General features: G+C 49.1%; 1 protein-coding gene across 15 annotated transcripts in view; it reads left to right on the forward strand.

Annotated features, from left to right (window-relative positions):
• Window positions 1-12,198, forward strand: part of Stk32b (serine/threonine kinase 32B) — a 331,454-nt gene that overhangs the window by 198,122 nt on the left and 121,134 nt on the right. For all 15 annotated transcript variants that reach the window (XM_074042636.1, XM_020178357.2, XM_074042642.1 and 12 more), the window contains one exon: window positions 4,008-4,181. In XM_074042636.1, coding sequence (XP_073898737.1) covers window positions 4,008-4,181 — 174 coding nt within the window. The remainder of the gene's footprint in view (window positions 1-4,007; window positions 4,182-12,198) is intronic.

The following is a 12,198-nucleotide window of genomic DNA, read 5'->3' on the forward strand; positions in this document are numbered from 1 at the left end:
TTCCTTGGATTTCCTTTTTATCCTTTGACCCAATCTTTGACTTGCTTATTTTTCGTTTTGTTGTGTTCTGAATTTTGTAAGTCACTTGAATCCTTTTCTGGAGAGAAGTAAGAAATTAAGAATTTAAAAAAAAAAAGCATTGCTTTCTTCACACTAGCATATGATAACAGCCCGGCTAGGACCCACAGTGGCTTCACCATGCACAGCTGCCATGCTCCCACAGCACAGCCTCCTTCCCCAGGCTTCTCTGCAGGTGAGAGTCACACGATGGGCACAGCTTTCTCCTCTGCCACCCCCATCATTTCCACAACAATGTGCGGAGAACATAATTACAATTCTTGCTCAAGGAGCAGGAGGGACAATGACACAAACCCCAGAGAGATCAGTGAGAGGTCACTTTGTTCTCCAGGTAGATCGTTGAGTCTCCATGGGGTTGGAAGATCTGTAGCAAGAAAGACAGAATTAGGATTATTCCTAAATCATTACTCTTTTGCATTTTGGCTTTCTGCATTGGAATTCATCCCAGTCTGCAAGCCTCCCCCGAGCACTCTCCAGAGTGCTGGAGAGATGCAGAAGGAGCTTGGTCCCCTGTGAAGACACGCTGTGAAGTGGGGTGCTGAGCACAGTGGTTGTTGGTGTGATGTGCAGGCCTGTCACCTGTGGAACACAAGCCGCGCATCTCTGGAAGGCTTATCTGGTGCCTGTGGTTTCTTTGGGGGCAGCAAATTCATGAAAAGGTGTCCCAGGTGACTTCCAGTTTTGCTAGGATATGACTGCGTCACCAAGGTTCCTGTGATGGAAACTCAGTCCCCAAAGTCATGTGTTGATGGTATTTTGAGGTGGGGCCACTGGGAGCTAGTTAGGGTTAGCTGAAGCCATGGGGGACCATGGTGCCATCAGTGAGTTTGTAACACAACGCAGAGTGGCGGGAGCTCACCATGCTGTGATGCAGCAAGGAGGCCCTCAGCAGAGGCGGGGCAGTGGGCTGACCCTCAGCAGATGCTGGGAAGTGGGCAACCCCTCACTCTGGGACCTCTCAGCCTCCAAAACTACAAGCTAGACAGATGTCTATTCAGAGCCTCCATGTCCCCGTCACTTCTTAAAGTCCCATCCAGTCCCATCTCTTAAAGCCTCATGTTGGGGATTAGATTTCAACATCAGTCATGGTGAGGCTTTCAGAGCAGAGGTGTTGGCCCAAGAGCTCTGGCTTGGGCCTCAGTTGCCTTGTCAGCCCTTCCTGGTCTCGCCAACCTCTCACTGCTACAGATGCTCCTGGCTGAGTCCTGCCCCAGAGCCTTGGCACTTGCTGGTCCTCTGCCTAGACGTTGCTCCCCACATGGACCCCACTGCTTCCCTCCCTTCCCACTGCTGGCTCCCTTCCAGAACCTCACGACTCCATTTCTTCATAGCCCACGTCACTTCCTGACCACCTGTTACCTCCATGAGAATCCAAATTCCATAAAAGAAGAGTCCAGCCTGTCATGCTGGCTCCCACCCCCCTAGATCTTGCACAGTGCCTGGCACATGGAAGAGGAATTCAGGAAGTGTTTGTTGAATGAATGAATGAATGAATGAATGATGTTGGCCCAGTGACAGAAAAACAAATCCTAGAAAGTAGAATATACTTTTCTGTGTGTTGTAATAATATTTTTGATATAAAATTTAAAATGATGTAAAAAAAGTTTTCTGCTCAAACATAGATTTTCTCACAGCAACTTCTAATTGCAGTAGAAAGTAGACAGCAGACTCAGTGACAGGCAATATTGGGGCACCTGAGTCTCCCATCCCCCTGGACACTCCAGTGCCTTTGTTTGGAAGGAACACAGCCCATTCTGCAGCTGGGCAGCGGCTGCCTCAGCCCCTTCCCCTCCTCTCACAGCACGTGGAAAGCTGTTGCTTCTTCCTCACTCTTTCTTGGGGAGGGAGGGCCAGGCCTGTACCTTCTCTTTCTCTTGTCTGTCAGTGACAATATGGTGACTCCCAACGATGGCTCCCCACTGTTCACTCGGTGTGTGAGCAATGGGCTGAGAACCGGCCTGTCAGCCTTGTTCGTGTTGTCCCCTGCCTGTGTCACAGCCCTGTCCCAGGGCACCCATGCCACCTGCACCCCAGAAAGATGCCCAGCCCTGCACAGTCACACAAGGACGAGGTCTGCACACCGCTGCTTGTCACAAGGCAGGGGCTCTGTCACACCTGAGACGTGATTAGAAGGCACTGAAAGCCACAGGGGACTGTCACGGCCCCCCATCCCTGGAATATGGGGCCTGGGGCTGCGTGGCACTGAAGGTTCTAGAATGCCCCACCTGTAAGCGTGTGGCTTCTCAGTCCTCTGTGACCAGATCACACATCTGGCCCCTCCGCAGGGCTGCTCGCTCAGGTGGCTGAGACACCATGCATGTGCCATGACGGTGCAGTCCTAGGAGCTCTGGGCTCTTGTCCCCACCCTGGCTCTGACTCCCCCAGTCCTTGCTTCCCTTTGGGCCTCGGCTTCCTCTTCTGTTGAGTGAAGGGATGGCCTGCCTGACTCTGGCCTGCCATCCCAAGAACTCAGACACAGGCCGAAGAACCTCTGGTAATAGTTGGTAACTCTGGGACTGCGTCACGTGGCTCTGTTGTTACATCCAGGAACCCGGAAGGAACCTGGCAGCATTTTGTGATGTCTTGACTGCACTTGCTTAACGACATCTCAGAGGGTGCATGCCTGGCTCTTCTGTCCTTAGGAAGACTCAATGCATTTTAAAAAGTGAATTCTATACTGTATCAGTTTTCTGTTGCTTCAGAAATAAAACAAAATGAAATGCCACCCTAAAACTTAGAGCGTCAAAAACACCAAAATATTTTAATCCCCTCTTTTCTGGACTGACGGGACTCAGCAGGACAGCTCTGCTCCGTGTGGTGTCAGCTGGCTATAGGACATCCTTGTGTTCCTGGTGGCTCACGTGTGGCTGTCCAAGGGAGCTCAGCTAAGGCAATCAGTGGCAGCATTTTGGTTTTCCTCTTCATGTCCTCTCCCTGTGGCTTGGGATCTGCCAGTTCCCTTAATGCCTGGACCTGGGTATCTCTGTGCCTCACAGCAGGAAGGGCTCTGGAGCTGGCTCTGTTGGGGAGCAACTGTGTGTACAGGGAAGGCAGGAATTGTTGGGTATATGCTCTCTTGGCCCTGTTGCTTTAGTCCGGTGATAGGACAGTACATTGTGACAGAAGCACATGGCAGAGGAGGCCTGGACACCTTCTGGCTTAGCAGCTGGGAAAAAAAAAGAGGCAGGAGGAGGTCAGGATCCCAATATCTCTTTAAGACCTTGTCCTTTGGCCAGGCACAGTGGCTCATGCCTGTAATTCCAGTTACTTGTGAGGTGGAGATCAGAGGATGGCATTTCAAGGCCAGCCCAAGCAAAGAAGCAAGACCCTGTCTGGAAAATAAGCTAAAACCAGAATGGCTGGAGACATGGCTCCTGTGGTAGAGTACCTGCTTGGAGAGTTCAAGGCCCTGAGTTCAGACTTCAGCACCACCAAAAAACCCCAACAACTTAACTTCCTCCCACTAGGCCCCGCCTCTTAAAGGCTTCACCCTGCAGCTGCACCACAGCCTGGGGAAAGCCTGCATCACACGGGCCTTTGGGCCAAAGTATAGCAACGTGGAGTGAAAGTATCGTCTAAGGACAGCCGAAGTGACCCGTTGGGGTCAAAGCCAGTGTTACTTTGATGTCCTCTGCAGATGAAAGCACACCTCACTGCCCAACCTGTATCTGTCTGTCTGTCTGGGAACTGGCGCTGGGTGCTTCTGCTGGCCTTTGCTATGGAAGCAATGGGGAGACCCCGGCAGAGCAGTGTGCAGGTGGCGTGGGACTGGAAGGCCTCTGCCAGTCCCTTCCCCTCCCACAGTACCAGGATTTAGACAACAGCAGCATCCCCTCTGGGCCTCAGTTTGCCCTCCTGTGAAATGGGGGCGTAGGTCTTCCATTCATGGGAGGCACCCCCACCCTAACCTCTGTCCCATGTGCTCCTAGGTACTCCTTCCAGGACGAAGAGGACATGTTCATGGTGGTGGACCTGCTGCTGGGGGGAGACCTGCGCTACCACCTGCAGCAGAATGTGCACTTCACAGAGGGGGCCGTGAAGCTGTACATCTGTGAGCTGGCCCTGGCACTGGAGTACCTGCAGCGGTACCACATCATCCACAGGTAACAGCTGCTGGCAGGACGTGGGAATGGTGGCCCAGGGGGCGGGAAGGGCAGTCTGCAGCCGTGGGAAGAATGTTCTCGGTCCCTCACGTTGTTTCAAAGTGGCAGTGCTTAAGGACAACACAGGCAGAACAGCATCAGTGTCTCTTCGACGTCCTCTGCAGATGAAAGCACACCTCACTGCCCAAGCCGAGTGCACCTACCCAGTGCTGCAGGTGCAGGGCTGGCAGTGGCCTTGGCTTCCCTGCTCCAGGCTGTGTAGGAAGGAGGACGTTCTGCCCCTCCTGTTCAGGTCAGCAGGGTCCCAGCAGCATTGTCGCACTGAGGAATTGGAAGCGTGAGGGACTCCATTGTCTTCCTTCCCATCCTTTGGGCTCAGGGTGGGACACTGGAGGTGTCAGAGTCCCCCCTAGGGAGCCTCCTGGCTGGTTCCAGGCTTTGGAGAAAAACCTCAGAGCTTTTGCTGTGTCCCGGGGGATCTGGTGTCTTTTCCCTATGCCCAGCAACACCGTGGCTATCACAAGTGGGCAAAGTGACTCTGTGTGCAGAAGCAGGAGCTCCACAGAGGCCATGGAAGGCACTGGTTTCATTAATGATATCTTCTCACTGGCCACAGAGAGAGGGGCTGGGGTGAGGGGCTCCGAACAAATTCACCCCTGGCCTTGCACTGTTCCTGCCTCGTCTGCTGCTGATATGTAGCTTTGAAAGGCGTGGAAAAGGCAGAAACTTGTCTGCTAGGTAGTGAAGGTAGATTAAGTGTGCGTGTGTACGTGTGGGTGCGTGCACACCCGAATTTTCTCCCTTCTAAAATTCCAGTGAAATGACAGGAAGGAATGTTTGAAAAACATATTCATAAGGACAGAAAAAAGCAAACAGAGACTATCACACTGCCTCATGGGTGTTGGACAGAAGGTGTGGAGAGATAGATCACTTAGCAGACCAAAAACTGAATTTTAGGCTGTCACTAAAGGGGAATCAAGACTAATACACTAAAGAAGCCCCCAGAGACTTGGGGTTGTCACCAATTTCTACAGAAGGGAGGGGGAGGTGAAAAAGAGGCTAAAGGAAGGTAAATCGGCTGAGGACTTCTCCATGCTGAAGAGACAGGTATCTTCCCCAACTTGACGTCTTGACATGGCACAATGGCTGCTCCTTCCCCACTAGGCAGGGGACAAGGTCAGTCCCCCAAAGAAAGCAACATGGAGAGTGTGAAGGACGTCACCTGTGGCCTGGTGAGGCACAGCAGTAAAAGCAGGAAGATGATCGAAACACAGACCCACTGAATGCTGAAGCAGCTCCTCCCCACCCCTCCTGGGGTCAGAGAATCTGCCTCTGTGTCTTCGTCCCCTGGCCAGGAAACTGAAGTGACTTCAGTGGGAATGTGACTGAGCCAAAGGAAAGAGACAGTGATGTCAGAGATTGCCAGTGACACCTTAGTGTCTAGCTCATAGTCCACGGCCACACTAGCCCATCACCAACCCCAGCTGGATCAGTAATGACTAAGGATTGTCAGATATCTAGGGAAACTTTTTAACGTGAACATCAAAATCCCTACGATCAAATGGTGAGAAAGCTAAGAATAAGCAGGGAGTCTGGGAACGTCAAAATAACCATGAACTGCATTTTCACAGGGATAAGGGAAGAATTGTGCAAGTGTAAACAAGAAAGGGCATTTGTTTATTTAAAGACCAAACCTCAGAGCTCCCACAAATGAAGAGCATGAAAACATTAGCTATGCTGGAAGACAAGATCCCTGTACTCTCCAGAAAATAGAGTAAAAAGATGAAGGGGTAGTCAGAGGCTCCGTCCAGACATGTCAACATGAGAAACAGAGAAGAGAGGGGACATGAAGGAAGGAGTCATTAATGAAATAAAGACAGTCCCCCGGACCTGAAATAGAGGAGTTTCCAGGCTGTATGAAACTCTTCAAAGCTCAGGACCATGTAGAAAACAGACACACTCCAAAATAAATTTCAGATCTGATAAGCCTCCAGAGAAGAGCGATTGCCCATAAAGGCTGAAGGGTTTCTTCAAACACTAGAAAGTGGGGCAGATGTGCTAATCGAGTAACAGGGAATATTCTGCCACAAGTTCCAGATCCCTTGCACATGTCTCTTGCACACACCATCTCTCAAGTGCTAGACCACGAGTGGATCCTTCAATGTAGAAGGAAGAAAAGGAAGCCAGCGAAGAAGAGAGGCAAGGGAAGTCTTTGGGTGGATGAGGAGGGGCTCATGGTGGATAGACCATGACCAGTTCTGGTTGGAGAGGCTCAGAAGACTCCCAGAAAGACTCCTTCAGAAAGAGTGAACTGACAAGATTGGATTACTAATGCATCTGGCAGTTTAGAGAAGGGATTTGTTGAATTACAGATGCTTCTGGCTGCCTCAAGAAGGGATTTGGCTTGTTTAAAGAATCTGAAGTTGAATTAGTGAGAAATTAATTTTTAAAACTCAATAATAAAAAAAGCAAGACAAGCCAGGCATGGTGGCTCATACCTGTAATCCTAGCTACTTGAGAGGTGGCTATCAGAAGGATAGTTGTTTGAGGCCAGCCTGGGCAAAAAGTTTGCAAGACCCTCATCGCAACCAACAAAAAGCTGGGCATAGTGGTTCACACCTGTCATCCCAGCTATGCAGGAAGCATAAATAGGAGGCTAGGGGTTCAGACAAACCTGGGCATAAACACAAGATCTTATTCAAAAAGGAACTGAATCAAAAAGGGTGGAGAGCATTGCTGGAGTGGTGAAGCACCTGCCTGGCAAGCACTAGGCCCTGAGTTCCAGTCCCATGACACCCCCACACACGACAAAAGCAAGACAATTACTGAATCTAGGGAACAAAATGTTGTACGAGACATTGAACATGCATAGCACAACATGGGCCGTCTCCGGATACAGTACAGTGTCATCACTACCTGAAAATTAATGTAACAAAAATGACGCTCCATTGAGAAAAGGAGATGAGTGAGTGTGTCTCTGGGGACAAGGGTGAAGAAGCCACTTAAATTCTCACTTTCCACAACAGAGATAGCCAGCAGAGAAAACCTGAAATGAAAAAGTGGCAAAGTCTATAGTGGAGAGACAGGAGTTCAGTGGCAGAATCAGAACCTGAATGGGGTGCATGGATGGAGAAGGATGAATGGGGAGAAAGCAGTAAGGCTTGTGGCCATGTTATAACAAAGCTTACAGAACTATTTGGCCCTCTGAATATTTGCAGGTGTGACTTTGAGTCAATGACAGTGACAAGCACAGCAGAATGGAGGAGGGGGAGACGACAGTAGCAGTGGCAGCAGAGCAGGGCGTGTTCAGTGTAACACAGAGAATAACTGAGGGCTCACAGTTTGCTCACTAGCTCTTCTAGCATTGGGACACAGGTGCTCTGCTTGTGGGCACCATGCTTGTGGCACCATGCTGTTTGGTCAAGAAGGCTGCCAGGGTGCAGTGTGCATCTGTTGGCTGGCTAGGCTGCTCTGAAGGTACCAGAAGGAAAGAGCTCTTTTCCCATCAGGCATACTGGTACTGCTCAGGCATCATCAAAGCTGTGCCTGCCCTGTGTGCAATAAACAATCCATCTTCCCCAGTTGCAGCAGACACGAGTCATGATCAATTGTGAGTCAGATGCCAACTTCCCAGAGCAGGGCTAGGAATGGCCAGGCAGAAAATGGAATTGTCACATTAGGAACCCAGCTGGCTGGACCCGTCTCACTAGATTTCAACAAATGTTTTAAAGCTACTCTCAAAGACATTTCTTCAGTGGGGGTCATCTGTCCTTCCATTTTAAGCCCACCAGGGAGAATAGAAGCTATCCAGTAGCTTCAGGAGTTTTGTTTTTAACTCACTAAGAAACGTGTGGTTGTTATGTTTATGAGCCCATGTGACAGAGCCATGGGCTGGCCTGAGGGCTGAACAGACCACTTCTGGGCATGTCGATCAGACCTTGGGCAGGTAGACAGAGAAAAGCAGACATCCCTCCCCGGTGTGGACAGGCATGAGCAATCCGTTAGGGCCTGCACAGAACAAAAAAGTGACAGGAGGGTGAATCTACTCTCTGCACTTCCGCAGAAACAGACATCTTCTCCAGCCCTTGAGATGTTGCTCTTTAAGCCTCACACTGCCATGGATACTATCAGTGCCCCAGTTCTCAGGTCTCTGGACTTTCAGGGAATCACCCTGCTAGCTGTCCTGGGATCATCTTGCAGAGGGCACAAGGTGGGCCTTCCCAGCCTGCCTACGAACATGAGGCAAGTCCTGTCACCAACCTCTCCTGCATGCCTCTGGGTCTCATTGGTTCTGTTTCTCCGGAAAACTCAGAACTGCCATTGAATCCCCTTTGCAATTCCAGGATTACAGGTGCTGACAATGACTTCTCATCTTCTCCCCCACCCTTGTGGTTCCTAAATCCCATTTTTATGTGCGCGTTTGTAAAATTTGAAACTCTGTGTGTCTGTACACAATCCAAAGGAATTGCGCTGATCCTGTGCAGTGTTTTCACTATTTCAACAGTTGAATTCACACCCCTGCCCCTACTGCACCAGGCACTTGAAATGCTGTATCCTACACCTACAGAGGAATGGTGTTTGTTTCGTGGTGAATGCACACAGAAGGAAGAGTCACTGGGCAAATGCATGTCTGGGTTGGATTTCCAAGGATTTTTATCTTCCTTCTTGGTGGACTTGGACAAGTTACTCAACTCCATCTATTTATAAGGTTTAGAGTTCAGTTTCCTAATCTGTGAAATGACCTAGTGACACCTACTTCACTGGGCTGTTACACAAATACTGAGAAAATGTTTGCAAAGGACTTAATTGTGCCCGGCTGCCATGTTTCTCTTTCCCCTGGGGAACTTGACTTTGAAACCAGGAGGTGTCACTCTGTAATGATGGATCGCCAGCCTTTGCAGGTAGTGTTACAGATGTTTAGAAAAGGTACTTCAGGACACAGCCTGGTGAGTTGGATGGTGTACAAGCCAGGAAACCCCACTGTGGATTCAAAACCATCCACTCTGCTTTTCCAGTCACCCCTTCACTGTTTCAACTGCCATCTGGGCCAGGCAGCGTGGGAGGCGTGGAGAGAGCTGCTGGGAGACTCTGTCCTGTGTCTGAGCAGCTTCCCAGGAGCAAAAGGCCCCATCCTCAGACCAAATGACTGCAACCAAGGCTGAGGACTGTGACAAAAACTGCGGGAGTCCCAGGAGGGACAGGCTCCCAATCAGGAGCAGGAAGGGGAAGGCAGAGTTGCCAGGAAGGGAAAGGTGTCTCTGCCTTCTTGGACGTGCCTTATAGGAAAATCTGAAACCAGCGCAGAGAATGGGAGTGCAGTAGGCACTGAGAGGTCCGGGTGGAGTTGATGAGTGTGGCAGGGGCACGTCTGAAAGGCCCCTGTCTGTTTTCCTTTATTGATGGGTTGATGCTTAGGAGTGATGTAGTTCAGTCTGTCATAGAGAGTGGCCGTTCTGAAAACCCTAAAGTGCTAATTCATTTGGGGCTGATTCCTTAGGCATCCAGAAGGAGCAGGTTATACAAACCCGAATAAATAACCACAACAAGGAATCAAGGTTATTATGTGTCTATCATTGTCTTGTGTAGCAACCCTACTTTTACGTATGTGTGTGTATCTGTGTTTCCATGCACACCTGGACATATTCATGTATGCATAAATATATCAACCATATATAAATACATTATTTATAAACACATATGCCCTAGGATTCACAACTGCCAGCTCATGGAAGGGTGCTTCAAACCAGGCATTCGGTGCCCAATGGGGCTTCAAACCAGGTTGATAACCACTGAGATACATGGCTCTTCTATCAAATTGCCTCGTGTTTGCAAAGTGCCCATATGAGCGAGTGAGCCTGCATGCATTCATGCACAGGTAGGCTCGTTTGGATGCCTACCTGCCTCTGCCTCTACTGGGGCGGATGCAGCAGTGACACTCCTGGAGGTTCAGTCTAACCCAAGGTCACTGCTGGTAAGCAGTGAATCAGGTGCCAAAATGCAGTCTGACTTGTAATGAGAGGCCTCCTATGCCACACTTGCTCCCAGATACATGTGCCAGGGGCACGTCCTCAAAAACCCTCATCCAGCTAGCTTACAGACAGCACCAGAATAGAGACAAGAACCCCACTTCTTTGGAGGGCATCTGTGGCCATATTTTATCTAAGTTAGGTTCCTCTCCCTGCCCCCTGCTCTGCACTCCCAGAGCACTCTGCTTCTATCTGATGGGCAATTGCAACTGGTCATGGCTTAGTTGTGAGTTGCTTGTTTCTAGACAGCCAGAGAAAGAACTTACCCATGTGCAAGTTCCCCAAGGGCAGGTGCGTTGTCTACCTGTTCCTCTTCACATCTTCACACCTAATAGTGCCTGGAGCACAGGGAGCACTTCTTAGATCTTTGTTCAACCATTGAAGAAATAATGAGGAAAGGAAGGGCAGGCTTTGCTCAAAATTACTTGAAAATAAAAGTTCACATTCAGGAAGTCCATATGTACTTCCTGCACTGCTCTCTGGAACTTTTCTGCACCAATACCCCCTTGACAGCAGAGGGCCAGTCTCTGCAGAGTTTGGCAGGTTCGAGGGAGCCTGGCACAAGCACTGAATTCCCTGAAGTCTTATGTCTGAAGTTAGAATTTCTCCAAGCTTTCATTCCACTCCATTATGTACTTGTGATTCTTTTAACAGATAAAGATGTCCTTAAACCACCATTCATCAGAAAATGAACAATAAAGGCTGCTCTGAGTCTTGGTAGATGGGCTGTCACAGTGCAGCCATCCATGTGGAAACCCACATATGTAAGAAGCTGTTCACACCAACCACTGCCCAGTGTTTTGAACACAGCAGTGACTAGACTGATGGTCTCAGTCAAGATCACCCATCCACTGTATTCTTTTTCCCCTGTGCAGGAATCTTGGTGTGGGTAGTGAACGCTTTGCCTGGCATTGTTGACTGGGAGGATTCAGCCTTGGGGAAAATCTGCTTAATGAGTCAGACATGTGTGAAGCTCTCTTTATCATTAAAGTGAATTCTGGACCTTATCTGAGCCTTTCCATTTTTCCTTCCTCATTTCTTTCTTTTGTTTCTTTCTTTTCTCTCTTGCTCTCCTTCCCTCCCTCGCTCCTTTCTTTCCCTCCATCCCTTCTTTCTTCCTCCCTCCTTTCCTTCCTCCCTTCCTTCCTTCCTGCCTCCCTTCTTTCCTCCCTCCCTTCCTTATTTCCTTCCTCCCTCCCTCCCTCCCTCTCTCCTTCTTTCTTTCCCTCCATGCCTCCCTTTTTTCCTTCCTTCCTTCCTCTCCTTCCTTCTTCCCTCCTTCCTTCCCTCCATTCCTCCCTCCCTTCCCCCTTCCTTCCTTCTTCCATTCCTTCCTCAAAACCTTTGTCAGAAGTACTTTCCCCTCTACCCACTAGAAGCAATACTAAGTTAATCCCAGAACACTAGCTGCACCTCTCTTTAGTTACCAGTGTCACCTATGCAATGATCACATCTATGCAAGCATTCTAAGACTCTTCCCATTTCTCCACAAAATTGTCTAAAAATAAGTATACAATTGCTATTTTATAAAGCTTTTATCACGTTATTGAATACAATAAGAAAACAGAGAAGTATTTTTTGCTCTGGCACTATAACTAGGTTTAAGCCTAGGTCTTATTTTTAAGTAAGTAATGTGTATGCATGTTATAAATGAAGAATAAGTGATAGTGCTCCCATTTTTTGAGCATTTTCACTGACTTAGAGCAAATGGTTTAGACTGTCTCCCTCAACCCCCTTTTGAAGCTCCCCTTGGACAATTTTATTTTAAGATGTTAACATACCAAACATGAATGAAGAACACAGTAGACACCCACAGGGGCTTGCACAGACATTTTGTCACTTTGCACCCATGGGTGGGGAAGAGGTGAGAAGGAAGCAGTAACCAAGCCAGGTGGAGATCCTGGCTTTGTTCTCTTCTGTGCACAGTTGTGAGCTGATGCAGAAGGGAAATCGCTCTATCTGGAATATGCAGTTGGACACACGTCAAATTT

This window comes from Castor canadensis, chromosome 9, assembly GCF_047511655.1.
Source record: "Castor canadensis chromosome 9, mCasCan1.hap1v2, whole genome shotgun sequence".
Lineage (NCBI taxonomy): Eukaryota > Metazoa > Chordata > Mammalia > Rodentia > Castoridae > Castor > Castor canadensis.